The sequence below is a fragment of the Astatotilapia calliptera genome, chromosome 9, assembly GCF_964374335.1.
Source record: "Astatotilapia calliptera chromosome 9, fAstCal68.1, whole genome shotgun sequence".
NCBI lineage: Eukaryota > Metazoa > Chordata > Actinopteri > Cichliformes > Cichlidae > Astatotilapia > Astatotilapia calliptera.
The window spans coordinates 14798579-14826254 of NC_137430.1; the positions used below are offsets into that span (position 1 = coordinate 14798579).

Here is a 27676-nt window from a genome sequence, read left to right on the forward strand (position 1 = left end):
AAATGAATCATTCATCATAATTTAGAACTATTAATGGAATATTTACACAGATATACAAAAGGACATTTTCAGCAGAGATCAGTGTTCAAACAGCATACTGTGCTCCCTCACCTAAGTTTATTGTAGTAAGACTAACTGATCATTGGGAAAATACCTTTTCCCTCATGTTAGTTACGCTAAAACCTGTCGGTCAAATTGAATAAATGATACATTTAATCAGATATGTGTTTAGAGGAATCTTTATGGGTTTTATTACAGTCTCAAAACTTTAAACATAAACTTTCTTTTGAAACTGGTCACTGGCTTTAATATTTTTATTAAGATAAAATTTAACTTTAGATAGAAAAGTGGAAGACCAAAGTAACACTGCAAAAGGACAAACACATTAGTTTCGAGTTTAGAGAGACTGATGTACCCTCAGAAGGCCTCTTAGGTCCTGACTACATTATAAGGAATCTGTAACCTAGACTGTGCCTTTTTTTTTTTTAAAGGAACAGTAGAAGTTAGTGTGAAAGCGTTAATTTTAGGGCAACTTCCCAAACTTTGGCATTATATGGCTTACAGCCTTGAAAGCTTCATAGTACAATTATGTTGTCACAAACAGTCTGGGTTAACTTTGCTTCGTGTGATGACTTGAAAATATATCAGATGCGGGAAGAGCTGCTGCAAAGCATGTGACATACAACATATTGATGACAGAGTTTTTCCTGTGTCAACACACATTTATTGAAGTGATGCCACAAACAGGCAAAACATCATATTGGAGATTTTATTATTAAACAGCTTTTAGAAAATTCAGGATTCCACAGACTGTGATTAGAAAATAATAACAACAACATGGACAATTTAAAAAACAAACAAAAAAAAAAAGCAGAATATCTGACCCCCGACCAGCCCCAGTACTCAAAGGAAATATGATCAGACCAGAGAGACAATTTCATACTTGTGTGACAGAAACACATGCACATTCACACAATCACCGTCAGGTCACATACACTGGAAAGTGCAGATTTGTTCTAGCACATGTAGAAACTGAGCAGGTACAATATGCATATGAAATCCCTTTCAAATTCAACCAACTTAACATCTAATGAACTCATGTAATACGAAGAGCACAAAGTTTCGAATCTCAAGTTCTTGCAACAGTACACAGGGGCAAAACACCAAAAACCATAATGTGTCTAAAAGTAATTAATGAGGATGGAGTAGCAAAAGAAAAAAAACAAAACACAGGTTACATGAGCTAGATAATGGGCCAGCTCAAGGTTCTAGTCCACTTTTACCTCTCAAATCTCATGTCTTTCTCTACTTGATATAAAAATAAAACTGTGCTTCTCAAAAAAACAAAACAACAACCCTGGACGCTCCGGAGCCTATAAAACTATCTAGGATGTAATATTACACTCCTTTGATACTTCAGACGGAAACTCTGCCACAAACATTGCTCCATAAATCTTATCTGATCGTTTCCTGGACGATCCTTGGGCCACGTGATCATTTGGGAAGCGCTCGAGTGCATTTCTGTGATTGACAGTTTGTGGAGCACAGCAGAACCATTTCAAAGCATTAAAAAAAAACAAACGGAAAAAACGTTGTCTTATAAAATGTTCTGGCTTAAGCAATTTCTCACCAGTAACTGAGCAATTTGCAAGTGAGCCAACAATCCCAAAAGCATTGTAGCACCACAGACCAAAGTGTGCAGAAAGAAAAACATTCTGAAGCAATGCAAATGAGCTAAATCCATGCTTAAAATGATATAAATGCTATTTTATCCTATCTTTACATGCGGCTGCCTACTGTATTGATTTGGGTCCTCCCTTCTTTACCAAAGGCAAAAGTAATCACTGCTAAAAACAGAGTCACTCGTGTACTTCTGCTCTAATTTCTGTAGTCTAATCCCTCTGCAGAGTTGGATCCAACAGGAAAACGTGAATGTGGGTAAATTAAAAAGAAATGCATGTAGAAGACTGGACAATTCAGAATAGCATATTTCCTCCGTTTTGGTTGGGTAATGGTCATTTTAGCATCGTCTTCTATGCTTTTGGGAGATCAAGCTGTACTTGCTACAAACCCATAGCTGGTCAGCTGCTCAGTAACATGCGTCTATCATTTCCCGTTTCTATCTCTTGCCCCTTTTGTTACCAGCTGGGGGCTTCTTCAACTGGAGTAAGGGTGCTGCTGTGGCAAAGCCTCCAGGAGGTGGGTTAGACACGCCAAATGTCAGGCCGGCAGAGGGGTTGATGCCAGGGTTGCTGAAGTTGAAGCCTGAGCTGTTGGTGCTACCAAAACCTAGTAAAGCAAGACAAGGAACAAAAAACAAAAAACAGTCAAATACGAGAAAAACAAAAAGATAAAACATGAATAACATGAGGATTTAGAAAATCTGGTGTCAGAAAAAGGAAGTTCAAATGAAATTCAGAGGTTTTTTATAAGGATTTTGCCATCCTAGCTTAAAACCCCCAAGATTCTAAAGTGCCAACACACACAAACAAACATATATACACATAACTGTATTTACCCACTGCTGGGACGTTCATTATAACTTTAAAATATGGATATACTAAACTTGTTGCAGTTCCATTTACATTACACTAATGAGACACAGTTACAGCTTAGACCCTTTCCAAACTTTATACACTTAGCGAGCTGAGCCTTTATTCTTTGTTGCCATCATGTTTGGTGGCCCAGGTGTTAAGGTGCTATATACAGCATGTATTGTACCTGCACTCAGACTGCCTCCTGTGGGCTTATTGGTGGAAGAGAAGGCAAAAGAAGACCCCCCAGTCCCCACCCCACCAAATCCTGGCCCACCACCAAAACCTGTGGGAGAGAGTGACATGGAAGTCAGACTGGTCTAAGCACACAGCCTAGACTAGATACAAAAACAAGAAGCGCCTCAGGAGTTACACACTGGCAGGCATTAGCAGACAAAAGCAAGCAAAAAAGAAAAAAAAAAAGTCATAAACTAATCCACAGAGCACCACACTTGGCTTAACTTCTGACCGAATAATGCAGAATCAAACAGGACTCACAGTGCACTACACCGCAAAGCAAAGGCCAAAGGAAGAAAAACGGCAGATTTCACCGAATACCCAAACTACGAGAAAACAGACAATACTTTTGAGTGCGCTCAGACCACTTGCTTCCACACTCTCAAGTGGATTTGCAATTTGACATGCCCGTATTTTAACACCACAGCGTTTCGCCGTGACAGCTGAGTGAAACTGTTTACCAGGTAACAACTGTACGATAGGATTGCAGTTTTTGTGTGTGGTGTGAACGCACTTGACTCCTCGCAAAAGGCAGAGCAGAAAAGAGAAACAGCTAAGCTCTGACTGCACCACTCTGTCAGACACATACACACCAGCTGCTTAGTCTGTCATACAACCAAACTCAAATACATTTTCTTTAAAAACCCACTTTGATTTAACCACCAGGTAACATTAGGGGAAATGGCAAAGTATGCAGGGGTCTAGCAAAAAATAAAACACACGAGAAAACAGGGAATATTCATTTAAAAAAAAAAAAAAAAAAAAAAAGCAGAGGTAATACCTCCCAGGGTAGAAGAGCCCAAGCTAGTGCCCAATGCTGAGGCAAAGGGGTTTCCAAACCCTGCCCCCAGAGGCGCCTGGGTCCCTAAGGCACAAAGAGAGAGCACAGGCTTTTACTCTTCTTTTATGTGAGACAAAAAACACAAAGTAAACTGCACTGCTGTCACGCTGACAGCTTTATTTTAGCTTTAGAAACAAGTCCTGCAGTTGATTCAAATAAAATATGATAATCTGATCTAATGACTGCGCCGACAGAGGCATCAAAAGACTACAGCATCTAATTAACTGCAACCTCACATGAGCTGAAATATGACAATAATTAGGCAACGGATCAGGCTTTCACAAAGTACATATGAATATGTACTATCCTGCTATAAAGGCTTTCAACTATAATATTCCAGCTAATCAGCAGCGCATTTATCACTGCTGGCAAGCTGGGAGGGAAAAAGGAAGCACTGCTAGTTCTTTCACTCAGAAACTTGTCTTGTTTTCTTTAAGCATTCTCTTTTATCTTATCAAATTTGGGAGCTTTTCAATTAGTCTACATTCTTAAAACAAGTTCAGTGAAAAAGAAACAAGGACAAGCGTTTCTTTGTTTAAAAACCAATTTATTTTCAATTAAATATGCAATTCCACTTACATAAAACACAAACAAACAGTTTGGAACAAAAATTGGCTGTTAATTGCTAAGTGCTACTGCATTTGACAAGTTTCCAAATTCAAGATTTCTGAGAGTGAATGAACTAGCATACCTAAAATTTAATTTAAAAAAAACTTTTTAAAAATGCATCACACAATTACTGAATATAGCTTTAAAAGGCACAACATATTTATAGATTAAATATACTGTATCAACAGGCATTGGATATATAAGATTAAAACACAAGGTTACAGGTAAAAGCACTGGAGAATTAGATAAGAAATGTGAAAACGGCATTCATGGCTGCCTTTCAGTGTAAACTGGTCAAAACAAAGAAAATCAGTGATTTGGTACAGTTTGCCTGTGAAAGACAGCGTGGTCAAGTTTTGAGTCATGCGTCCAACATAAACTGAAGGACCTTTGTTACGTTCGTTTAAATAATTTTACACCGATTATGAAAACAAAAGCTCCATTGTAAATTACTATAAGCTACAAATCCGTCTTTGTTGGATCGAGTCTGACTTTAGAGAGAGATGACAAGCTAAAACCTGCAAGAGATTGATTTTTTTAGTCTAATTTCAGATAACTAACAGTAAATTCTACTGGTTCCAAAACACCCTGTAATAGTCATGCCTCCTGAACGCCACTAGCAGGGGAAAAAACAAACAAACAAAATACTAAACACTATAAATGACAAAGAATATGGAAATGTTTTGGAGATAATAGCAACATTCAAACAGTCAACTAATCAGGCCCATTATTGTGAACTGTTGTGCTCAAGCTTAACACACAGAAAAACAAAGATACCAAAAGGTATAATTCAGATTCATTACTGAGCATCTCAGGTTCATGTAGGCAAATTGTGACACTGGTAATCTACCTACCATTTAAAAAATAAATAAATAAAAAGTCACATTAATTCCTTCACTTCTTTTATAAAAGGAAAAAAGAGGTAAATGGGAACAGCTGTTATATTAGCACTCATGAAAATACAGCATTTGCATACACGTTACTGACAGTGAGAAGATACCAACTAGAGAGTATTAATGTGGCTTAATATCCACAATTACCTTCAAAGTCAAAACAACTTTGACAGACCAATAATTATTACATTATTTAATAGTCATTATTGTGCCAAGTGAGACTGTAGAGGTGTGGAAGACGATATTTTAAAGTGTGAGCAAAACTGCACAGAATGTCAAATTCTGGATGAGTGTGGACTTCCATTAAATCCTACAAAAACAAACAAAAACCTAGCGTTTGATAAGAGGACTGACTGTCCAAAAGCAGCAGTGTTTTCATTAGCAATTAATCATTTAGGTTGTTTTTTTACCCATACACCACCGTAATCAGCAGCAGTATGCCGATGATTACTGGAAGTGGGTTCAATGAATTCCTGTTTGTATCGCGACATGTTCAACGGCAGTTTTCCAATCTTTATTCCTCTGAGTGCCAATACTGCTGAGCTCGCAGCGCTATCTACAACAAGCAACGCTGTATCCTCAGATGAGAAAAATGGTGGGAAAATAAACTCCCCTGTACAATCAAGACACACAATGTGGCCATACAGACCAGTTTCTTTTGGCACTAATGTATCTCACTGGTACTTATGGACCAGTGTGAGCAGCAACAAATTGTTCTCTTCTGAACTACCAAACAGTTAAACCAACAAGAAAAGTAGACTTTTTACAGAATTGAGAAGCAAATGTCTGTACAACATACCATCGCCTTGGATAAAATACCTGAAATCACAACTTGTGAACAGCTCTTTAGCTCCACATTTTCTCTGAAATGAACTCTATGTGAAATGATCCAGCCCTGTTGCACTGACAGTAGCCCTTAAGTGAAATCACTTTCATCAAGTTACAGTGGTATGGCCTTTATTAAAACCAAACCAGCCAAATATATCAAGGTATTGAACAGTGAGATAATGCACACACTTACTGTCACTGCTGACAATTCATTATCCAAATGATCTGTCCACATAAAAGACCAACCTCAGCTCCTTGTTCACAACACAAACACACTGAGAACACTGCTTCATTTAGGCCAGTAAGTGACCGGGGCTTTTCACCGTTCTCAGCCTTAGTTCCACTAGAAAAAAGTACATTTCAGAGTTATTTTCAGTCCTGAGTCTTTTGGTACCTTAACCCAATGTCCATGGAGACAGAAATCTGAACAGTGTAGGCCCATTCTCATCTGGCATGTGTACAGGTCGGATGTGAATCTACCAAAAAACAAACAAAAAAACCCCAAAAAAAAAAACCACTCCAGCCCACTGCATCTTTAAATGCTGTGATACTGATCACCCTCCAACATGACATTTCAATAATGACCCAAGTTTAAGGTTGACCTATTATATTTCGAGCTCTACTTAGATTTGCATGACTCACGTCCCCTCAGTTCATCCACTGACTGAAACAAACCTGTTTTAGCTCCTCTCTCTTCAGTCAACTTTCTTCTGATTGGCTGCCCCTTGCAAAAAAAAAAAAAGCTGTGAAAAGCAGGTGGGTGGGGCTACTATAACCATATTAATGATAATCCTTTGTTATTCAGTGTGTGAATGTGAGAGTGAATGAATAGAGGAATTGTAAAGCGCTTTGGGTGCCTAGAAAAGCGCTATATAAATGCAATCCAAACAGTGTCATGAGTTAAGAAAAAAATATTAGAAAACTTGCATTTAGAGTTCTGAAGGCTGAGTGTTTGGTTTGCTGGGATTACTTGTACACTAAACTCATTTTGAAACTTTCAACATGTTTAATATGCAACAACTAAATGAATCTAAACAGGTCACCTTTAAGCAGAAAAAATAAATATATAAATAAATATACTAGCCTGCAATTAGGCTTAGCAGAAAAGGTGGGAGATTTGCTAAATAAAGCAATCAATTACCCTAGCCAAAAATAATTTACAAACCCGACTCATGTTAACCTCATATACTACAGCCTTGTTGGATAGCTAGCATACCCAGAGCACAAATGGATAAAATGAACAAGTGATCAAAAAAAATTATTTGATTTTTAATGAAATTTAAAAAAAAATCTTAAGCAGGCACCGAGGTGGTGTGCACTTCTACCACACAATAATAACTATTGTGGCTTGTGTGTTAAGTTGTTGTTATTTTTTCTTTTTCAGTAAACAGTGGCTAAGGAATGGATTAGTTAAATAGTCCCATACCTACTTGGCACATAGTTAATTAGTTTAGGTGTTAACGTACAACTCCATCTGCATACCCAAATAAGTGTTCAAAAGTATGTGAAATATTCATTAAAAATGGAAAAATTAGCAAACATCTGGTGGGCAGCAGATCTGATAACAGTCAAAGCACATCTCATGAGCTTTGTCAAATGAGTAGAGATCAGACTAACATTTTTAAACCAACCTGCCTTTACATCCCATCAACCTTTGAAGTTACGTCAATAAAGAGACTGCAAAAGCATGCTACCGTAATATATAGCTTAGTGTGTTAGTTGTATGCAGGTACCCTGATGTGCCAGTAAAAATGGCTTACAACTCAAACCAGATGTTGCAGTAAATATTCTTAAGGTTATGTTGGCTGTAGTTTAACAAAACTGAATTTGAGTCCTTGACTGCTCAGTATAAGAGTCTCATTTAGATATTTTAGGATATAAGCTCCTACAAAATGCCAAATCAATTTCCAATTAAACACAATGTTTAATCCGTGTATTTATGCCTAATACAACGTACTTAATAGTATTTTTTTTGTTACTGTCAAAGAGTAGAAAGAATTTGACAAACAGCATGACAGTCAAACTGTAAATGTCATTAGGTTAAGGTTATTTAGAGAATGGTTTCTCTAAAGTGAATATCTGTGTCTAAACTAGACTTTTTACTTGTAAGACCTTGGGCAACAGAAGCTGTGTGCTTGAAGGAACGGTGGGGATGACAACTTTAATATATTCTCTTCTTATTTTACTACCCTGTATATTCAGAGAGGAGCATGTTGATTCGGTGTCAGATTAACTGGTGTTTCCCACACGTCTGAGATATCATTCGGATTTAAGATAGCTGGGGCTACATTGCCATAGACGTACACCAACTCAACGCCCAGACTGACGTGACAAAAATCTAAAGATGCACCACTACCTGGACTAATCATTCAGAAACCACAAAATTCGCAGCAAGTGCATTAATTATCCTAACTTCATTACACAACAACCTCAACTGAGTACTAGGCTCACTTTTAGCATTGCTAAAACAAAACAAAACCCAAAACTGAGGTTTAGAAGTTTCCAGATTCAAAATGAGATTGCTCGACTTTTTCCACCACTGTGCATTTTCCCCAGTGATGTCAGCCATAAAGCTGCTCTGGTATCCCATTAGAGAGGGCACACGGAGGAGGAGAGAAATTAACAGAAGGGATTTGGTCTTCATTTTGCTCTGGGGCCATCTATTTAATGTCCTCACTCTTGAATTGTAAGGTGCATAAAATAAATGTTCCCAACCCTTGTACTGAGAGTCAGAGACAAGACGGTAAGGCAGCACAAATGTCTCCTGTTAAAGTTAAGCAACAGATTTCTCTCATTTCTTCCTTTCTAGCCTCTTTTCATTCACTACAGAAAGCACAGATACCTTAACACCAGATAAGGCTGCTGTTACTTTTGTACTTTTAATCATCCTCTCTCACCTTTTGAGTTATTTGCTACCAAAATATGTTAAAAGCACACTGATCCTGTCTTCTCCACAACTTGCTTTTATTATTGATTCTCCTTCCTCTCCTTCAGTCTCCTAACAAAGGAGAAACTTGCTAGAACTTGTAGGCAGTCAGACCTGGAGTTGGCTGCTGTTGCTGGGTCAATGTGGCTGCCATGGCCACAGCTGCAGCATTGGGCACACTGGAGAACGGAGCAGGCCCAGTAGTGACTCGCGGCGTGCTCTGCCATTTCCTGTTAGACACCCGTTTGGACTCAAACACATCCGTGGAGTCTTCCAGGAAGGCTCTGCGGTAGGAGAGGTACTGATGCTTCAAAATCTATACAACAAGACACCAGAGAGAAAGACACGTTAAATGAAAACGCTACAACTGCCTCGTCACCCAGTCCTATACATTATTACACATTACATTTCAAGCAATGCGAATGAGGATCTTTTTATTATTATTATTATTAACATATGTAAAAGCAGGAGGGAATAAACTGACCTTGACATTCTCATGGACAGACTGGAGCTGGGCGGCCTGTGCGACAAATGTTTGATACAACTTCTGCATGGCCAAGGTCAGATCTGTAAACAAAAGCATAAAAAAATGTCTGCATAAATATTTGATGTATTTTAATAAAACAGGGTGGGTTACAGAAAAGAAAAGAACCAGAAACTGTCTTTTTTCTCTTCATCTTGAATGCAAACACATCTGTAGCCTGTTTGTTAATGAAACATGTAACACTGTGATCAAACCGAACTTTAACATGAACAGAATTACGTTAACAGCCAGACAAATGTGTTCTCACCCTGAGGAGTGATGTGAGAGCCGCTGCTTTGGGTTGTCAGGTGGTTCTCCAGCTCCTCTATCTGCTGCCGGTACTGCTGAAGCTGCACCTCAAATTGCTCTACCAGGCTATGGAAATAACTACACACAAAAGGGACACATATTTTAAATCTCAGTACATTAAGCAATGTTCATTATTAACCTTTTGAATCAACTATTAAGAGAAGCTTTTTGACAAAAACATCCACTGGCCAAGTGTATTTTTTTATTGCTGTCCTATGATATTAAAATGAAATAGAGTCGTTTGAAACAGAGTCTATGAGAACTAAAGGACTGCAATAGCACACATTGACCTTGGATTTACTTTCTGACTTTCATCCAATAGCTTACTTACTCTGATGGAGCCGTATTCTCGTGCTGAAGTCCAGGGGGGGTCTTTTGTGTACGAAGTGCTATGTCAGCATTTTTCAACTCCTTAGCAACAAAGGAAAGAGGAAAGTCAGACACATCTAGAAAAAAAAAATCTGTGAGATTTCCAAGGGAAACTTTTTCATATTTTTAGTTTGTGAGGTATAAGGAACAGGAAAGGTTAACCCACATATTAAGTTCATCTGAAGTCCAATTTAAAATAATTCTGTTTATCTTAGGTACAGCTACAGATGTTTTGGGAAATGAACACTGATACTGGACTTCCTGACTTATATATTTTGCAACACTGCATACACTATATATTGTGTATCCACTAGAAGTTTGGAATGCAAGTTTCTGATTTACTGACTTTCTAATGACAAATAATGTGCATCAGAAATAGACACCTGTGTCAACATAAGTACACCGTTTTTACCTGTGCCGTCTCCAGTTTCAGTTTGTCGATGGCCAAAGCTTGGCGCTGCAGACCGCTGGCGCTGACGGACAGAAGCTGTTTGAGGCTCTTGATGTCATCTTGGACTTTAGAAATGGCTTTTGATGACATTCTGCTTATATCCTCCTGAACTTGTTTTTGCTCTTTCACAAATTTTCTGCAAAAGAATTAAGAAAAGAAGGAAATCACTTGTAGATGACATAAAAGCTCTCTGATAGATATGGCAAACTATCAAAATATGCTTTCAAAGTGCTACTACTCAAACTATATGTATGCATCTGGGATTTTACACAGAATGGGGACTCCTAGAGACCTCACCAGATAAAATTTGGGTTGGGTCATACTGCTGCATTCAACCTATTAAACACCCGATTAAAAAAAAAAAATTAAAAAATAAATAAATCACACAACGATACTTACTGAAAATTTTCAACATCCTGACAAATAACTGGGGGCAGGTTCTCATCTTTTAGAGCTTTGCTGTCCCTGAGGGTGAGAAAAAGTGTTTTTCATCATTAGAACAGAAAGGATAGTCGGTGCTAAACATTAACAGCAGAGTGAGACATTAGACATATTCCATAAGACAGTAAAGGACCGTGTTGGTCAGCAGGACGTACTGCGCATTGGCTCCAGATGATGTGTCGCTCTTATTCTCAGAGGAAGTGCTGAAGTCGACTCCACCCAGGCCGATACTCTGAGCAGGAGCTGCTGATGACGCTGTCGAGGTTGCCAGCAGAGAACCGAACGATAACCCGCCTCCTGCACCAAGAGTAGTCTGACTCAGACCTGCGGCAAGAAATAGTCATACAGTTTATAGAACTGTGACAACTAATTAAAACGAACACTCTGTAATTCAAAGCATTCACTGTACTCCCACTTGGCCATGTATTTAACACATCAGCTCTGTAAAGCTGACAGTTTGCCTCTCACCTGTAGGCACAGTGCTGGAGAAGAGACTGCTGCCTAGTGATGGACCTGTTAAGGCTGCCGTGGTGGTGGTCGTAGCTCCGCCGAGACCGAGGGCAAAGCCAGTGGCTGTAGGCTGCTGTGGAGCAGTGGAGGTCAGGACAGAGCCAAACGTCAAGCCTGTCCCAGCAGCGGCTGTCGAAGAGGTGCTAGTAGCTGTGAGGGAGAACGGCGTAGCTGAGGCTGTGGGCTTGTTGAAAGCCAAGCTAAAGCCAGTGGTGGCAGCTGTATTGGCTGGGGCACCTGAGAGAAAGTAATTGTTTATTAAATAAAAAAATAAAAATAAAAATTCACAATCATTACCTGTTGTTCAGAAGCTCTTCAACTTAAAAATACCCCAGAGAACCCCAAACATACCTAATGTGAGGCCTGTAGTGGGCGCAGCAGCACCTGAAATAACACAAGGTCCCAACATAAGATGGGCAGCTGGCAGAAATATCACAAATACTTTTATTTCTTTATTATTTTGCATTCTTACTTGAGGCAGGTGTATTGAAGGAGAATCCTCCAGCAGGTTTCTGAGCAAAAAGACTGCCTCCTAGGCCAAGAGACGGGGTGCTGGTGCTGGTACTGGGGGTTGCACTTGCTGTACCCAAAGGTGTACCAAAAGAAAAGCCACCGGTATTGGCCGCAGGAGCACTTTCGAAGAAAAAAAAAAAGTAATATGTTTAGGCCCATACATTCTTCTACAATATCTGCCAAGTTTCAAACTAATAAAAGATTGACATTGTGTTATGGTTACAGTACACACAGATTAACAACTAGGATTTTGTCGAAGAAAATACACAGGGTCTTAAATTTCTATATAGAAAACCTAAATGGTGATAAGTGCTTTACAGATGTATGGTAATCCCAATCACATTATTACCAGTAATGAACTAATTTCCCTCTTAAAAAATAAAAAGTAACTACAATTACTATAGCTTAATTGTCACTTCAAAGACTTCTCTTGGCAGCCCGCAATTTGCAAGAGTTCACTCTGCAGTGCGTGCATGTGCAAAGTTTCAAATAACAGAGTTTACAAATGTATCTAATTAAAATCCTCATCTATAACCCGACATTGCTGAGTAGCTCGGGAAAACAACGTACCCAGCACTGACTTTGAAACTCGCAAGCCGTATCTGCTAACGCCAAGATACCTCTGGTTATGCTAGCGTTAGCTAAGTGGGCTATCTAAAATTTGTCGTTACCTGGTTGCGGCCCCAAATGCGAATCCTCCACCTGTGTTGGTGGACCCAAGAGTTCCCGAACCAAAGTTAAAGCTAGACATTTTCTTTTAAAAGGCACGGTGTCAACACCAATCGGCTGTGGGCTTAGCTCACTTCTGAAAACATCACAGCTAATACGACAGTTAGCTTAGACGCCCGCGTGAGGGCCGAATCCGCGGTCCCGTCTTCACCAAAACATACTTGAACTCATCAGCTCTCTCACTAAATCCCAAAATATTCAGTTGCCACCTGTTATGTTTACACAACCTGTTCCTCTGCTTCTATTTCTTAAACCTGACAATTATCGCAGGGTGCATTCACGCATGGTGTCACTTTTCTTATTCCCCGCCTGGTATATCCTAAATGCTAGTGCATTTTGGGTAGTGGATTTCCTTTCTTTCAACTACATTAACCGTCATCCCCGCAGATTTTGCGTCTCGTGATGTGTCACGCATGCGCATGGGATTAAGTCTGGCAGTCCTGAGCAGCGGATGTATGTTGAATCCGGTGTTTCTTTCAAAATAAAAGAAGCAGCTACAGACTACAATAACAACAACGAAGAACGGCTCAGAGTACATTAGTGTATTTGCAAAGCTGAGTATAACTGGTTGCACAATGCTGTTTCAAAATTGTCATTGTCTCTGTGAGTTTAAATAATCTGTTACTTACCTGATAAACGAGCAACAGTTCCATTATTCTGAACCCAGGGCGGATGAATGGTTCACAGGTTTGTATCATTAATAGTTTTTGGTAACCTAATAAACCTAAAAAATTATGAAAATAAATATGTTGCAAATGTGTTATCTGAGTTTTTCCAACATTTATTGCATTGTTCCACCTTTTTTGACCCAGAAATGTTGCAGACCATCTTTTGCAAACTCTGAAAAGTATATTTTATCAATATTAATATCAATTAACAAATTAACTATTCTACATTCTACATTTCTTATTATAAAACAGCATATAAAAATATTAATACATGTTTCAGCAGAGATTTATTCAGATCTTTTGACATTATGTTTGGGTTCTTTTTTGTTTGTTTTGCTCTCACTTTGATATTTGCTAGATGTAACCTGTGTACAGTCCTGAATTTCATCCTTTTTTAGAGGGTGCCAAGAGGAACTGTGGCACTGCATGAGGAAGTCAGCAGTGGCAGGGAAGTATGTGAGGCTGGTGCCGTACATTTGTTAGGACAGCAAGACAGTGGTGAGGTGTGTGGTAGGCAAGATGGAACCTAGCGACATGGAGAGAAGATGTGATCTGGAGAGAAGAGGAATGGAAATCAGAAGAAACAAGACAGAAACTGTGAGAGTCAGAGGGAGACATTTGGAACCATAAAGCTGCAAGGAACAGAGGAATGATAATGAAGTTGGATGAGTTTACCTGAGGTCACCCATCCGAAACAATGGACAGATTTAGAGATGAGATAGTCTGAACATGTGCAGAGGAGGGATGCTGTATCTACTGGTGAAACGATGTTGACTATAGAGGTGGCTGTAGCTCAGGTGGCAGAGCAGGTCAGCCACTAATCAGAAGGTTAGTGGTTCAATCCCATGCTACCAAATATCCTTGGGCAAGATACTAACCCCATGTTTGCTTATTGGTGGTGGTCAGAGGGCCAGTGTCCGGCAGCCTCGCCTCTGTCAGTGCGCCCCAGGCTGTGGCTACAATAGCTTGCCATTGTGAATGACTGAATGTAGTGTAAAGCGCTTTGGGTCCTTAGGGACTGAGTAAAGCGCTATACAAATGCAGGCCATTTACCATAGAGCTGAGAGGGACAAGGAAAGAGAAAAACTTCAGAGGGGGTTTGTAGATATAGTGAGCGGGGCATGCAGGGGAGATGATCCGCTGTGGTGATCCCTAAGCATTTAGGTAGTCAAATGGCGACCCAATCTCTCCAGAGAAGAGCACACTATATTTGCTTTACTTTGACAAGTAATCATGCCAATAATTATTATAGGTTGTAAGTTTTTTGTTATCTTTTATCTTGATTTCATTTTAACTTTGCTTTTCATTCAGTTAGCTTCAGCTAGTTCCCAAAGTAGGTTTGATGGTTTCAGTTCAGTTTTTATTGTTTGGAAAATGTTTAGTTTTAATCTTTTGAAGTATTATTGTTTTTAGAAAATATACACTAATCTAAATCTATTATTGTTTTTTTAATTAACTAAAGCGTTTTTCACATATAGTTTAAGTATTTAGGTTGTTTTAATTCTGATTACAGGCAGCACGGTGGTTAGCACTGTTGCCGCACAGCAAGAAGGTCCTGAGTTCAATTCCAACATCAGGCCGGGGTCTTTCTGTGTGGAGTTTGCATGTTCTCCCTGCGTGGGTTCCCTCCGGCTTCCTCCCACCGTCCAAAGACATGCAGCTTGTGGGGATAGGTTAATTGGATAATCCAAATTGTCACTAGGTATGAATGTGAGTGCGAAGTGTTGGCCCTGCGACAGACTGGCGACCTGTACCCTGCCTCTCGCCCTATGACAGCTTGGATAGGCTCCAGTGCCCCCCGCGACCCTGAAAAGGATAAGCGGAAGCGAATGGATGGATGGATAATTCTGATAACTTCAAATTGCTTACAAACTCTGTCCTACAACCCCAACCACCAAAACAGTAAAGGAGTTAAAAGTTGAATTTGATCCCGCTTTTATTTTGAAAACCCCCACCTCAAGTGCCGACGTACTTTGCGCAAGATTTACGCGGATGGAGTGAAAATAATTGACAATAAACACATATCGTATGCCCCCGAAAAAGTGAAGGAGTCTTGTGCAGGAGTCGAAGCTTTCACATCATCAATGATTCATTTCAATCCGGGAGGTGTCGTTTGAAGCTTTGTAGGCGCTGACAGCTGTTTCGACCCGGGGGGAAAATGGAGCATATCCGAACGCCAAAGGTAGCTAACGTTTCTTGCTAATTGCAAATGGATGGGATACAGTCGGCAGCTGGGCCTTGTCTGTTTGCGATTTTGTTGGAAGGCTCGAGTCAGGCTCCGTTTTCTGGCCATCAGTGTTCAGAGTGAATTTGCGTGAATCAACGTTATAGCGTAACGGCTAGCAGGTGTCGCCAACGACTCCAAATGTCAGCAGACGTGGCGAGCATCAATGAGCCGTTTGTTTTTCCCGTTCATCAGGAAGATCGGCTTCCTCTATCTAATTTTACTACTTGCACGCTCTGCTATTTATTGCGACAGATATCCACCGTCAGTACAGTCATTGAATTCAGTATGATTGAAGAAGCAAGGAAAAGCCGGGCCATATCCAGCACAGACTCGCAGGGCTGACTTGGGCTGTACGTCAAATTGGGCGATCGCAGTTTTATCGTAAGCATAAAACGCCAAAACAGTGAGCTCACTGCCTGGGCTAAATCACTCCCAATAGACCAGATTTAAAGGAAAGCAACCAGCTGAAAAAGGCAAGACTCGAGGAGTGCTGCAGTACGAGTTTAGCCCTGCCAGGCCTGTACTGCTAGAAAATATACTGCTATGTGTGTGCACAGCAGTATATGCAAGAGCGGATCCTTTTAACCCTTAAATCATTGATCCTTTCAAATCTGATCTGCAGCCACTCAAAAACAACCAACAACCGCCAACAGTCCTAGTACATACTTCATAATTCCTTTTAGTCTGCCATAAGGTGGCTCAGTGTGCTTAATTTTATCTAACGTCTCTGTTTTTGATCATATTAGGAAGCAGTATCACACGATTCTTGAGGTTCAATGACAATTGTGCTATTTGTCAGTGGGAAAAAAAAATAAATGCTGAGATCTGGCATGTAGACAGACGGGGAACACCCATGCAGAATGGGTGTTCCCCATTTTTCTCCACACCTCTCAGTGGTTTGTCTGGTTTAAAAGTCGGAGGAGATTATTATTTGCTGTTATAGTGTTTAAAACAAACAACGAAAACAAGCTGCTTGTTGTAGCAATCAGGGTAGTTTAAGTTGCATAGGCATGTAACAGGATGAAACACAAATCCTAACATTAACTTCCCTATAAGATGGTATGAGGTCTCTGTCCTCCTTCTCTCTTCCCTTTCTCTCTAACCTGCTCTCAAGCACACGCATGTGGGCACACACACAAAAACAACTGACTTCCCGTATGTTCCAAGAAGCTGACTTATGACAGAGCCGCGACCCGCAGGTTGCTGAGCGACCGAGAGAGATTTGATCATCATATCTCAGCAAACGGAAACAAAGTGGAGGATGTCTGAGTCAACCGGAAACAGCTAATGTGATGAATCATGGATTCGGACAGCTAGTGCTAACAGCACTGCACAGTCCAAAAATCAGTGACTTTCCAAATGCACTTTGGCTATAGAGTGAAGGTGACAGGAGCTTTTATTTTGATATGTCTTGCATCTGTGATGCAGAAGGCAATAAAATACCGTAGATGCAACAGTGCAGAGCAAAGTCCAATGGTGATATTATTTGTTTGTTTTATATTGTTGTAACATCAGTCTCATAAAGATCTTTAAAAAGATTGTGCTGTATAAAACTGGTTTTATTCATTTATTTATTTTTTCTAGGATGTAAACCAGAAGCACATTAAAGGTTTTTTTTAAAACCTGTTATAGCTATTAGACCCAAGCCTGTGTGAAAACTCGTGACTTGAGTAAATATATTACTCATTATATCTGCTATTCTGTTTGGGCGTTTGTGGTATTAGTGCAATCAGTTGCTACACTTTCACTGTTGCAGCTACTGAATATAAATTTTTGAGAAGGAAGTCAAAACAAAATGAACTGTGTTTGACTTTAAGCTAGATAAGATTGTTTAATTAAGAGGCAGGTGGTTTGTTTATTAAGGCAGTGGCAGCAAATGTCACTTGTGACTGCACTTATTAAAATTAAACTGGCAGCTGATAGTGAGGACCAGGTGGCCAGGATTAATTGGTGTGCTAGCCAGAACTGGTGCCAGTAATTTTTCTGTCAGGTGTCAACCCTGCTCGCAAGATGCCATCTCTTGTAGTCTCAGTGTATCCAGCAAGAGAAGCAAAGGGTGCTCCTGATTATTTAGATATTACCATTATGTGCATCTGTTTTTGCAGGTGGAGCAGGTGCGGCTGTTGGATCGCTTCAGCAACAAATCCGTTCATGGCACTCTGTACCTCACAGCCACGCATCTCATCTTTGTGGAGAGCAACTCTAACAACTCGGCCTCTGCTGGACATGAGGTCTGGGTGAGTAGTTTTGTGCCAACTATGCTGCCCATTAATGCAGGTTTCCGGCAAGACCTAGAGAGGTAGGGTCTTAAATAGCATCTCCTGAATCTCCACCCAGGCAACTCATGGAACCCAAAAACCACACATATGCAGAGCAAACCCGCATGAAGGCCTGGGGCCATAACAACTCCATCACTGAAGGAACCGTTGCAGTGCAATATTGCCATTGGCTGGTGGCAAAGCGATTCCTGTAGATGCCAAGACCTGGGTGGCATATGTTTTGAGCTCTCAAATCAAAACCAGAGGAATATATGCAAATGAAGGGCAAAACATACAGAAACTGGAAGTTCTGCCACATAAAGAACCATTAATGTGACCACTACAGGGAAGCCTGCAACCAGACAGTTTGTTTGCATGCGATTTGGGAAGGAGAGAAAGATTATGAAAGTTAATGTGTGGTAAGAGGAAGAGATAGAGTTTCAAAATGTGCACACGTAGTATTTGTCTGTGTGTGTTTTTCTTCCTGCCCCTGAAAGAGGATCGCTGTCAGTGCACTGTAAGAACTAGGTTAGTAACATCTAGCAGCAGCATTCTGGTTTGCTGATGGACTTATTTGTGCTGCAGTAGCGGCAAAGTGGTGGTGTTGGGTTATGCGAGAATTATGGGCGCGTGTTGCAATGAGCCTAGAGCAGGCACTGAAGACAAGAGGCTATTTAATATTGAGAAATTAGCTGCAACCGTTTAGAGCTCAGGATTTCAACACATGACTTGCAAGATTTTATTTCCTATATTGAGTTGTGATTTGTCAGAATGACTTCATAGCATCAACTAGCCCGGTTTAGTTGGTTTTACATTGTACAATTGGCATATACATACTTGCTGGAATGGTATTACTTCTGAGTGTGCACAATAGTGTTGCGCTGTATGAATCCTGTTTTTTTTTTTTTGTTTTTTTAAGCACTAAGTATTTAGTGACTGGCCTACATGCCTTGTGCAGCAGAACCTGGGCCGTGACCTCTTTCCCACCATCCTTCCTGTTTTATGTGCATTACTTCCCTATGTGTGTCTGGCTCAGCGCTGTGTGTGCTGTAGAGTAATTTCAAAGTAACCGTTTGTGGTGTTTGTGTGTATCATAAAATATTAAACAGCATGTGAGTTACTGCCTTTCTCAACAACTGGTGAGATCAGCAATTAGCCTGTGTGTGTATGTGCACATGCGTGTGTGTCCCACTAGTCATTATCAATGCTGATCCATGTGCATCTTTATGATTTCTCTTGGTTGTGATACTCAAAATGCACTCATGAATATGGTGATGTGTGGCATCTGACTCTCTTGCCCTCTATACTTCTGGGTGATATTAAAATAATTCATGACTGAGCTGAGCTTTTTATAGCACTCTTCTGTTTAAATGCATGCTCTTGAACCCCCCCCAACTAGATCCCTTTAATATTCCAAATCTTATCTGTTCTTCATTGTATTCATATTGCAGATAACACTCTCATTGATGCAAATGTCTAGCCAGCTAATCACAAGGCAGCAGCTCAGTGCATTTTGGCATGTAGGATTGTCAAGGTGGGCTGCTGAAGTTCAGAATGAGGAAGAAAAGTGATTTAACTGACAATGAATGTGGTTGATGTTGCCAGATGGACCGGTCTGAGTATTTCAGAAACTGCTGATCTACTGGGATTTCTCCTCAAAGCCATCTCTAGGGTTTACAGAAAATGGTCAGAAAAAGAGAAAATATCCAGTGAGTAGCAGTTTTCTGGGAGAAAATGCTTTGTTGATGCCAGAGATCCCAGAGGAATGGCCAGGCTGCTTTGAGCTGATAGGAAGGCAACAGTAGCTCAAATAACCGCTTGTTACAACCAAGCCGTGCATCTCTGAATGCACAACATGCGACTTTAAAGCCACAGCAGCAGAAGACCACACTGGGTACTACTCCTGTCATCTAAGAACAAATAACTGAAGCTACAATTCACACAAGGCCAACAAAATTGTACAACAGAAGACTGAAAAATGTTGGCAGATCTGATGAGTCTGCAGCATTCAGAGGGTAGAGTCAGAATTTGATGGAAATGACATGAAAGCATGAATCCATCCTGCCTTTTATCAGTACTTAGGCTGGTGGTGTAATATTGTAAGGGATATTTCTTGGCACTTTGGTCCCTTTAATACCAACTGATCTTCATTTAAACTTTGCAAGTCTTTAGTAGTTCATTGAGCCTCTTTAAATATGAAACTATTCTCTAAACTGAGGTTCCTAAAGAGTAAGGCTTTAATTTTGACATACGTGTTTTTTAAAGTGTGCATATACAATGAGTCCTAGAGTTGAAGAAAAACATTTGTATAACACACACAAAATATATTAGTATGTGTGTATGTTTTGTAAAATATAAAAACAGCACCAGGCTTTATTAACAATACGCTAATGTCATTGTTGGATAGTGTACTTTGTTTAAATTAGTGTATATCGACCCAGCCACTGTAAATCACCAGCCTCTCTTTTCACGTCTTCTTTTTGCCTCCTCTTTCCTTGTCTGCAGATTTTGCACCATCATATAGCCTCTGTGGAGAAGCTGTCCCTGACCACCTCCGGCTGTCCACTGGTAATTCAGTGTCGCAACTTCAGGGTGGTTCATTTTGTTATACAGAGAGAAAGAGACTGCCACGACGTCTACAGCTCACTGCTTCGTCTTCTACGGCCAGGTCAGCTTCGCGTTCTATTCGCTTTGGGCATTTTTCCTATCCACTTAATGCCTAAACAGAGATACATTGACATATTAAATAGTGCTTTCTCATCTGTCTGTGTTTAATGGGTTTCTCTCTGTTTTTCTTCTCTGCGCAGTATGCTATGAAGAGCTTTATGCTTTCTCCTACAACCCCAAACAAAATGACCAGCAGCGAGAGGAAGGATGGCAGCTCATCGACTTGGGGGCGGAGTTTGAGAGGATGGGCGTCCCTTGTGACCAATGGCAGCTCACTGATGTGAACAGGGACTACAAGGTAGGTAGTAAAATCCAAAGTAGTCCTCTGCCCACTATAAACTGTATTTATTTACAGATTCTAAACATTGGTACCATCACTGTGATAGTAGTAGTATTTGTGATAGTATTGATATATTATTTACTATAAGTTGACTTATAGTATTTCTGTGTATTGGTCATTGCATGTCTGCATTATGGCTTTAAAAGTGCCAGAAGAACATACTCAGAAAGGGATGTAACTCCAAACGACCTCTGTAGCGACTGAGTAAACACAAAAGAGGAAACGACTGTGACAATAACTGGATTTATTTAAATGGATAAAAAACATTCCCGCCATGTGGTCACAGCAGATGGCAAAGTCCATTAGGCTGGCCTCTGCACTTAAACCAGCTCCACCTTCAGCTTCCTCTGTTGCTTAAACAGGGATAGGCTGGAGCAGCAGATGAAAACAGAAAAAAAGAATTACTGCAGCTTGTACAAGTCACTGACAAAATCATGTAAACCTAAAATGTGCAACATTGTTTAGTCTTTAGCTTAGTGTCATAATGTATTAAAACAAATTAATCCGAATAATTAAACTAATTGATTGTCAAATAACTTAATTGCAAACGAAGTTAATGTGAAAATGAGGTGGGCGTATGAAAGCTTACTCTGTATCTGATTTAAACAGATGAATATTACCAGAGTATTTCAGTTGTGTGGTTGTGGACAGCACCGTCACAGTGGTACAGTCTGGATTAGGGCTGTTGATATAACATATATATCGGATGACGATATAAAAACGTCTATCGTATCATTTTACGCTATCGTTTGTTTCGTGGTGTCGCAAAATAAACTGTTTACGGCAATATTTTTTCATCGTTTTGATGGTCACTGTAGTGGCTATATTAATTTCTTAAAGTTCTCTTTCTCTTATATTTTATATAACCACACTACAGACGGACAAGCGCCTGTTTTTATGCGTTGTCGTTAGCAACAACGACGGTAACAGCATCGGTGTCCGCTTGTTTATGTTCCTCATAAACCTTTCACAATAAAGCTCAAGATCCTGTTGAGACTTTTCAAAATAAACTGAATCACGTGAAAGAGCAGATTATTTACGGATGAGAATTAAAAAAGAGCTGCCAGGTGCTAAAAAATAAACCTTAGACTTAAACGTTAGAACAGGCTTTTCCCCCCAGCACGCTGTGTAATAAATATTCACAAAGAATACGGCGGCTGATACAACTTATGTCTAAAAATGTACAGTTTCATGCATCGGTTAAAACACTCGACTCCAGCTACATGATGCGCAGCTGGAAACACTTCCCGCAAGACGAGCTGCCCGAGATTCACAGAATTTACAGAAAATGTTACATTTTTGTGATTTATGTCGTTATCAGGACGATAGAATTCTTATATCGGAATATGAGATTTTGGTCATATCGCATAGCCCTAGTCTAGATTCAGCTGGCATCCAAGTGATATCACACAGGCTGTCATTATTTGGGTTTAATGACAGCCTGTTAACATTATATCCAGGGGTGCACATAAGGGGTCCGCAGGTGCGCATTAGCTGTCAAAATAAAAGACGCGCACCAGATAAGAAGTTGCAACGCGCGTTTGCGTACATAAGATTTTCTGGAGGAGGACAGACATAGGTTTAGAACTCTAAAAGCTGTCAAAAAAGCAAGCTCCTTTAAGCAATTACTTTGGTGTTCCTCCACCTCCAAAGAAATGTCAGAAGGAGTCCGAACCGCAAAAGAAGCGCGTGTTCTCGGAAAAGTGGTTGCAGGAGGTGAGCTGGATTCAAACAAATGATGAACGCACAGAGATGTGGTGCCGTGAAAATCCCACTCTAGCGGACAAAAACAGTGCTTTTATATGTACGCGAACTCTCGTTGCAGCTTCTTATCTGGTGCTCGTCTTTTATTTTGACAGCAAATGCGCACCTGCGGACCACTTATGTGCACCCCTGATTATATCACAGAAACCAGTTCGACGTTACCACATCTTAAACACTGTGCGCTGTGGTCCAGAAGAGGGTGCTGGAGCTTCACTGTTAGTTAGCTCCAGCCTTAGTGTGATGGACTACAGAGTCTTTGAGTCAAAAGTAAGAATTTGTCTGTAAAGAAGAAGAGCAGATCCCTGCTCACAGGCAGACTGTATATCATGTGCCTTTATAGATTGTAACATAGTAGCACGAGGCATTCACAAGGTACTGCTGTCTGAACATGGACATTAGTACATTTTTAATTCTTATTTTAGTTAATGGATTTTGTTTGTGACTTTTTTCAGGTGTGTGAGACATATCCACGAGACCTCTATGTTCCTGTCACCGCCAGTAAGCCTATCATTGTGGGGAGCTCCAAGTTCAGAAGCAAAGGACGCTTTCCTGTCCTCACTTATTTCTACCAAGAGAAGAAGGTACATTAAAACTGTGACCATTTACATACGCCAATATTTGTCTTTGGTCCAGTTTCTTTATTTAGCTCTCCTTGGCAAGTTGTTGAGTAGTTACTGAGCAAGATCAAAGTCCAAATCTTAATATTCCTAAGGCAGTACAAGCAAAATGGAAATGGGATTGCTTAAATTGAAAATAGGGTCAACTCTCTCGGTTATATCGAAGTGCAAATATCATGGGAATGAACCAGTGGGATTATATATTAACACGTGCAAAGTTGAGTTGCTTGGCCAAAGGTGGATTTACAGCAAAGCTCATAAAATGTCTAACACGGAAAGGATTTGTACTCCGCTTAACAAATTTGCATGACATCTGCTCATTCGATTTTTTTTTTTTTTTTTTGGTGTGTTTGTGTATGGATGGAAATTTTGACCTTTTGCTGGCATTAGAAGAAACATCACCACATTACAGAAACGATTAGTAACCAAGGGTCTGTGAAATTTGATGGAATAGCTGCACTTTTTTTTTTCTTTCTTTAATTTTCTCGAACAAAACGTCAGCATCGCTGATGAACAAACCTTGCTTCCAAAGCAAGCGAGGGAAAGAACTCCCACATCCGAAATGTGCAGCATATTTTGAATTGTGATTTTCAGGTTAAACAACATTTAGGTGGGATGAGCAGTTAATGACCTAACATTCTGGGGAATCTTATTGTGTCAACTAGAAACACCTGACTTTTAGGGAAACAATGTAACTACTCAATGGCATTAACATCTAAGTAGTTACATTTATGGTGTTAGGTTAACCAAAAAAGTTTATGAGACTCATGTAGTTGTTCCATTATAGGCAACCATTAGAAGGAAGTAACACAGGCTCAGGTGTCCTGGTTTTAAGGTTATATTTAGATTTTTTTTAATAACTTCTCGTTTTTACCAATGTACTCTCTTTACCCTGACAGGCAGCAGTGTGTCGTTGTAGTCAGCCTCTCTCTGGGTTCAGTGCACGATGCCTCGAGGATGAGAGCATGCTGCAGGCCATCAGCAAAGCCAATCACAACAGCCGATTTCTTTATGTCATGGATACCAGGCCGAAGGTAAGGTGGTGACGGCCAGGCAGTTTCTCAGAATAGCAAGCGTTGTTCATTAACTTTTAAAAATTTCTTGTATGTGTAAATGGGTTCAGCACTAAATGAATGTACTTTTGAAAACAGAGTTCAGAGCTCAAATGTGTTGTTGTTGTTTTTTTTGTTGTTTTTTTCCTGTCCTGCAGCTGAACGCGCTCGCTAACAGAGCAGCAGGTAAAGGCTACGAGAATGAGGACAACTACTCCAACATCCGCTTCCAGTTTGTTGGCATTGAAAACATCCACGTGATGCGGAGCAGCCTGCAGAAGTTGCTAGAAGGTTAAACATCTGCTACAGACAGAGGATTTTAAAAAAGAAAGAAAAGATGTTTACAAAAAGGCTTTTTTTTAATGAATGTCAGTCAGTGCACAGTTAATCTTAAATTCCTTTGATCCTTTAGTGACTGGGACTCGGTCACTTTCCATGAGTGACTACCTGGTGGGACTGGAGAGTAGTGGCTGGCTTCGGCATATCAAGGCGATAGTAGATGCTGCTGTCTTTCTCACCAGGGTAAATGTTTTCTGGTTATACTTCTTTAACTGTATTCTGGTGGAAGCTGATAAAAAAGTCATTGTTGTTTTAAAAACCATATTTCTGTGCCATCTGTCTGTTCTCTTAATCCCAGGCGGTGACAGTTGAAGGAGCCAGTGTTTTGGTTCACTGCTCAGATGGATGGGACAGAACCGCCCAGGTCTGCGCCCTAGGGGCGCTGCTCATGGACCCTTACTATCGTACAATTAAAGGCTTTATGGTACCAGCCACAGACGCGTGATGTTGAACATGCAGATACTCAGATGCTCCATGTTCTCTACTCTTCACTCTTTGTTTTTCTTCTAGGTACTGATAGAGAAAGACTGGATCTCTTTCGGTCACAAGTTTGCAGACAGGTGAGGTTTCAACTGGAAAATGTGAAGCACTGCATTTGCTCCAGTTCACAGTCGCAAGTTCATATTATTCTATACGTGGATTGTATGCTCTCAGGTGTGACCAACTGGACGGGGATCCAAAAGAAGTGTCTCCTATTTTCACTCAATTCCTCGAGTGCGTCTGGCAGCTGACTGAGCAGTTCCCACAGGTGAGTGGGAGAGTGCAAGCTACGTGAGATTTATATTTATTTCCTATGGTTTTTTTGCTTTTATTTATCCACAACTCTCCGTTTAGGCGTTTGAGTTCAGCGAGTGGTTCCTGCTGCAGATCCACGAACATGTTCACTCCTGTCAATATGGAAACTTCCTTGGTAACAATCAGAGGCAGAGAGAAGAGTTGCAGTAAGTCAAAAACACAGATTTATGTAACTGTTGACGGTTGAAATACTTTCTAATGTCAACTGTGAAATCTATCAGTCTGTCAAGACAATCTCTTTAAAAGATCTGTGCGTCAAGAAAGCCACACCTGGATTTGTTGTCACTGAGTTTGCAGATAACCAGAAGTGATAAAAGACATATAATGTGTAATCCTTCTTTTTAGTAGAAGACAAATAGATTAATTACTATATTGTGAGCTTCTGTATGCGTGTGTGTGAACCAACCATTGGACTATGTCGATATGCTCCCATGTGTCTAACTGCTGTTCTGGGTTGCAGACTAAGAGAGCGGACTCACTCCCTGTGGGCATTTCTAATGAGCGAAAAACGAAACCACCTGAATCCGTTCTACAGCCCTGCGTACTCCGAAGCACATCCTGTGCTCGAGCCCTCCACCCTGCCTTATCATTTCAAGTCAGTACAGCTTGCTCCCCTTTTGGTTGCTGCTTATATCTAGAAGTAAACCCTAAAGGATCTTATCTACATGTGTAACATTGTGATCACCAGGTTCTGGAGGAGTATGTACCATCAGTTTGACCGATCCATGCACCCTCGTCAGTCTATCCTGAAAACCATTTTGACTCTGAAGGAGAACAGTCGTAAGGCAGAGAGCACGCTGCAAGCACTGGAATCTGTGAGCACATTATTGCATATTGTCATATTCCTAAGTTTTAAGCTTGATCTTAATTTTGAGTATTTAAATGACTGCATGAGTATTTTTAATATATAGTATTTACAGTATAGTATTTGTATTTGAGTATTTAGATGCACTTTATATTTGGAATATGTTGTTTTATATACTTAACTGTCGTATCATTCAGAGGCTGCAGCAGCTTGGTGTAGTCCCGGTTGCAACATCCGACCCCCCCGCACCTCCTCCCACAAGAGATCAGCTCTCCAACTCCCACAGCCTCCCGCCACGTCCCGACTCCCTCATTCTGGGAGCGCCCATCAACCACAAAGAAGTGCAGCGTCACGAGGAAGAGGATGAGCAGGAGGAGGTGGGTGAGGAGGCCACTGAGAGCACAGATACAGAGCGGACAGTAGAGGGCAGCAGTGGCACCGAGAGCAGGAAGCAGAGTTATGGAGAACTGGAAGGGACGTATAACAGTGATCTGGTCAAAGAAGAGCCAGCTGTTGTCAGCCTGGAGTTTGGTGTAGCACGTATGACCTGCTAAAACCAAAAAAACAGGGATTGTGAGAGACTGAGGGACATGAGCAACTAAGTAAGAGAGCATACTGAAACTGTGTGTGTGTGTGTGTCTGTGTGGGTGTGTGAGAGAGAGTGGGAAGCTGTTGCTCTGTGTGGATTATGTGCCGATTTACGCATTGGTCCTGAATGGGCTGAATGGATGAAGTTGTGTGTCTGTATAGTCTAAAATCTCTATGGAAAGCCTCATTATTATGTCATATACTGCACTTACAGTGGGGAAAAAAAAGCTTGTTTTCTTTTTTTTTATTAATGAATGTTGAAAAAGCACTATAAAAAATTAATGAATCGGGTAAGAAAAATAAATGAATCAAAAAACAAAGAAAAAAATGTCGTGTCTTGTAATTTGTACAGTCACGTTGTGCATTTTTGAAATACATGGCCTTGATATTCTTCACACGAAAATGCAGAAAATCCCAGTTTTGGCTCATGAAATGTTTCATTTCATCCAAAGGCTGAAATCCAGCCTAATCTGATCATGTTGGTGAGCTGACATTCCTCTGGTCTGAGTGATTTAAAAAATAAATAAAATCAGTGTAGAGAAAAAAACATTTGTTTGAAACTGTTTGCTGACAGAATAGACAGTTTGTTGACGTCATTTCCAAGAAAACGCACATCAGGTTATGTCGTTGGCAACACCAGAAGGTTTCAGAGGGATTTTTCATTATGACCTACCTACAGAGTAAATTTAACACGGACGTATATGTCACCTGTGCATTTCCGCCTTAACTAGACTGCTATAATTTGTTGCTCTTCTTGGTGCTTCTGCACTTTGGTTGGGAAACAGATGATGAATCATGTGTGGGGCAAATACCAAACTTGAATTGGAGTATGTTTACATAAAT

The 27676-nt window shown here is 40.3% G+C and overlaps 2 protein-coding genes across 6 annotated transcripts; one reads left to right on the forward strand and one right to left on the reverse strand.

Annotated features, from left to right (window-relative positions):
• Positions 1-701: 701 nt before the first annotated feature.
• Positions 702-13148, reverse strand: nup58 (nucleoporin 58). 5 transcript variants are annotated; one of them, XM_026180012.2, is made up of 14 exons: positions 12656-13148; positions 11944-12104; positions 11823-11855; positions 11430-11708; positions 11117-11285; positions 10920-10985; positions 10482-10656; positions 10032-10111; positions 9660-9778; positions 9353-9435; positions 8983-9184; positions 3553-3636; positions 2722-2820; positions 702-2289 (listed from the first exon to the last, which is right to left on the reverse strand). In XM_026180012.2, exons 1-14 carry the CDS (start codon positions 12733-12735, stop codon positions 2120-2122), a joined length of 1800 nt encoding a protein of 599 aa, XP_026035797.1. In that variant the 5' UTR covers positions 12736-13148; the 3' UTR covers positions 702-2119. The 5 variants fall into 5 exon arrangements, with proteins under 5 accessions (XP_026035797.1, XP_026035798.1, XP_026035799.1 ...); XM_026180013.2 differs by lacking the exon at positions 3553-3636; XM_026180014.2 differs by lacking the exon at positions 2722-2820.
• A 2198-nt stretch (positions 13149-15346) lies between these two features.
• On the forward strand, positions 15347-27161 carry mtmr6 (myotubularin related protein 6). Its single transcript, XM_026180188.2, has 15 exons — positions 15347-15563; positions 17714-17845; positions 20372-20534; positions 20674-20831; positions 23090-23218; positions 24154-24288; positions 24465-24597; positions 24719-24828; positions 24944-25069; positions 25156-25205; positions 25300-25393; positions 25480-25586; positions 25901-26035; positions 26129-26255; positions 26443-27161. The coding sequence occupies exons 1-15, from the start codon at positions 15540-15542 to the stop codon at positions 26797-26799; spliced, it is 1980 nt and encodes a 659-aa protein (XP_026035973.1). The 5' UTR covers positions 15347-15539; the 3' UTR covers positions 26800-27161.
• The last annotated feature ends 515 nt before the right edge of the window (positions 27162-27676 follow it).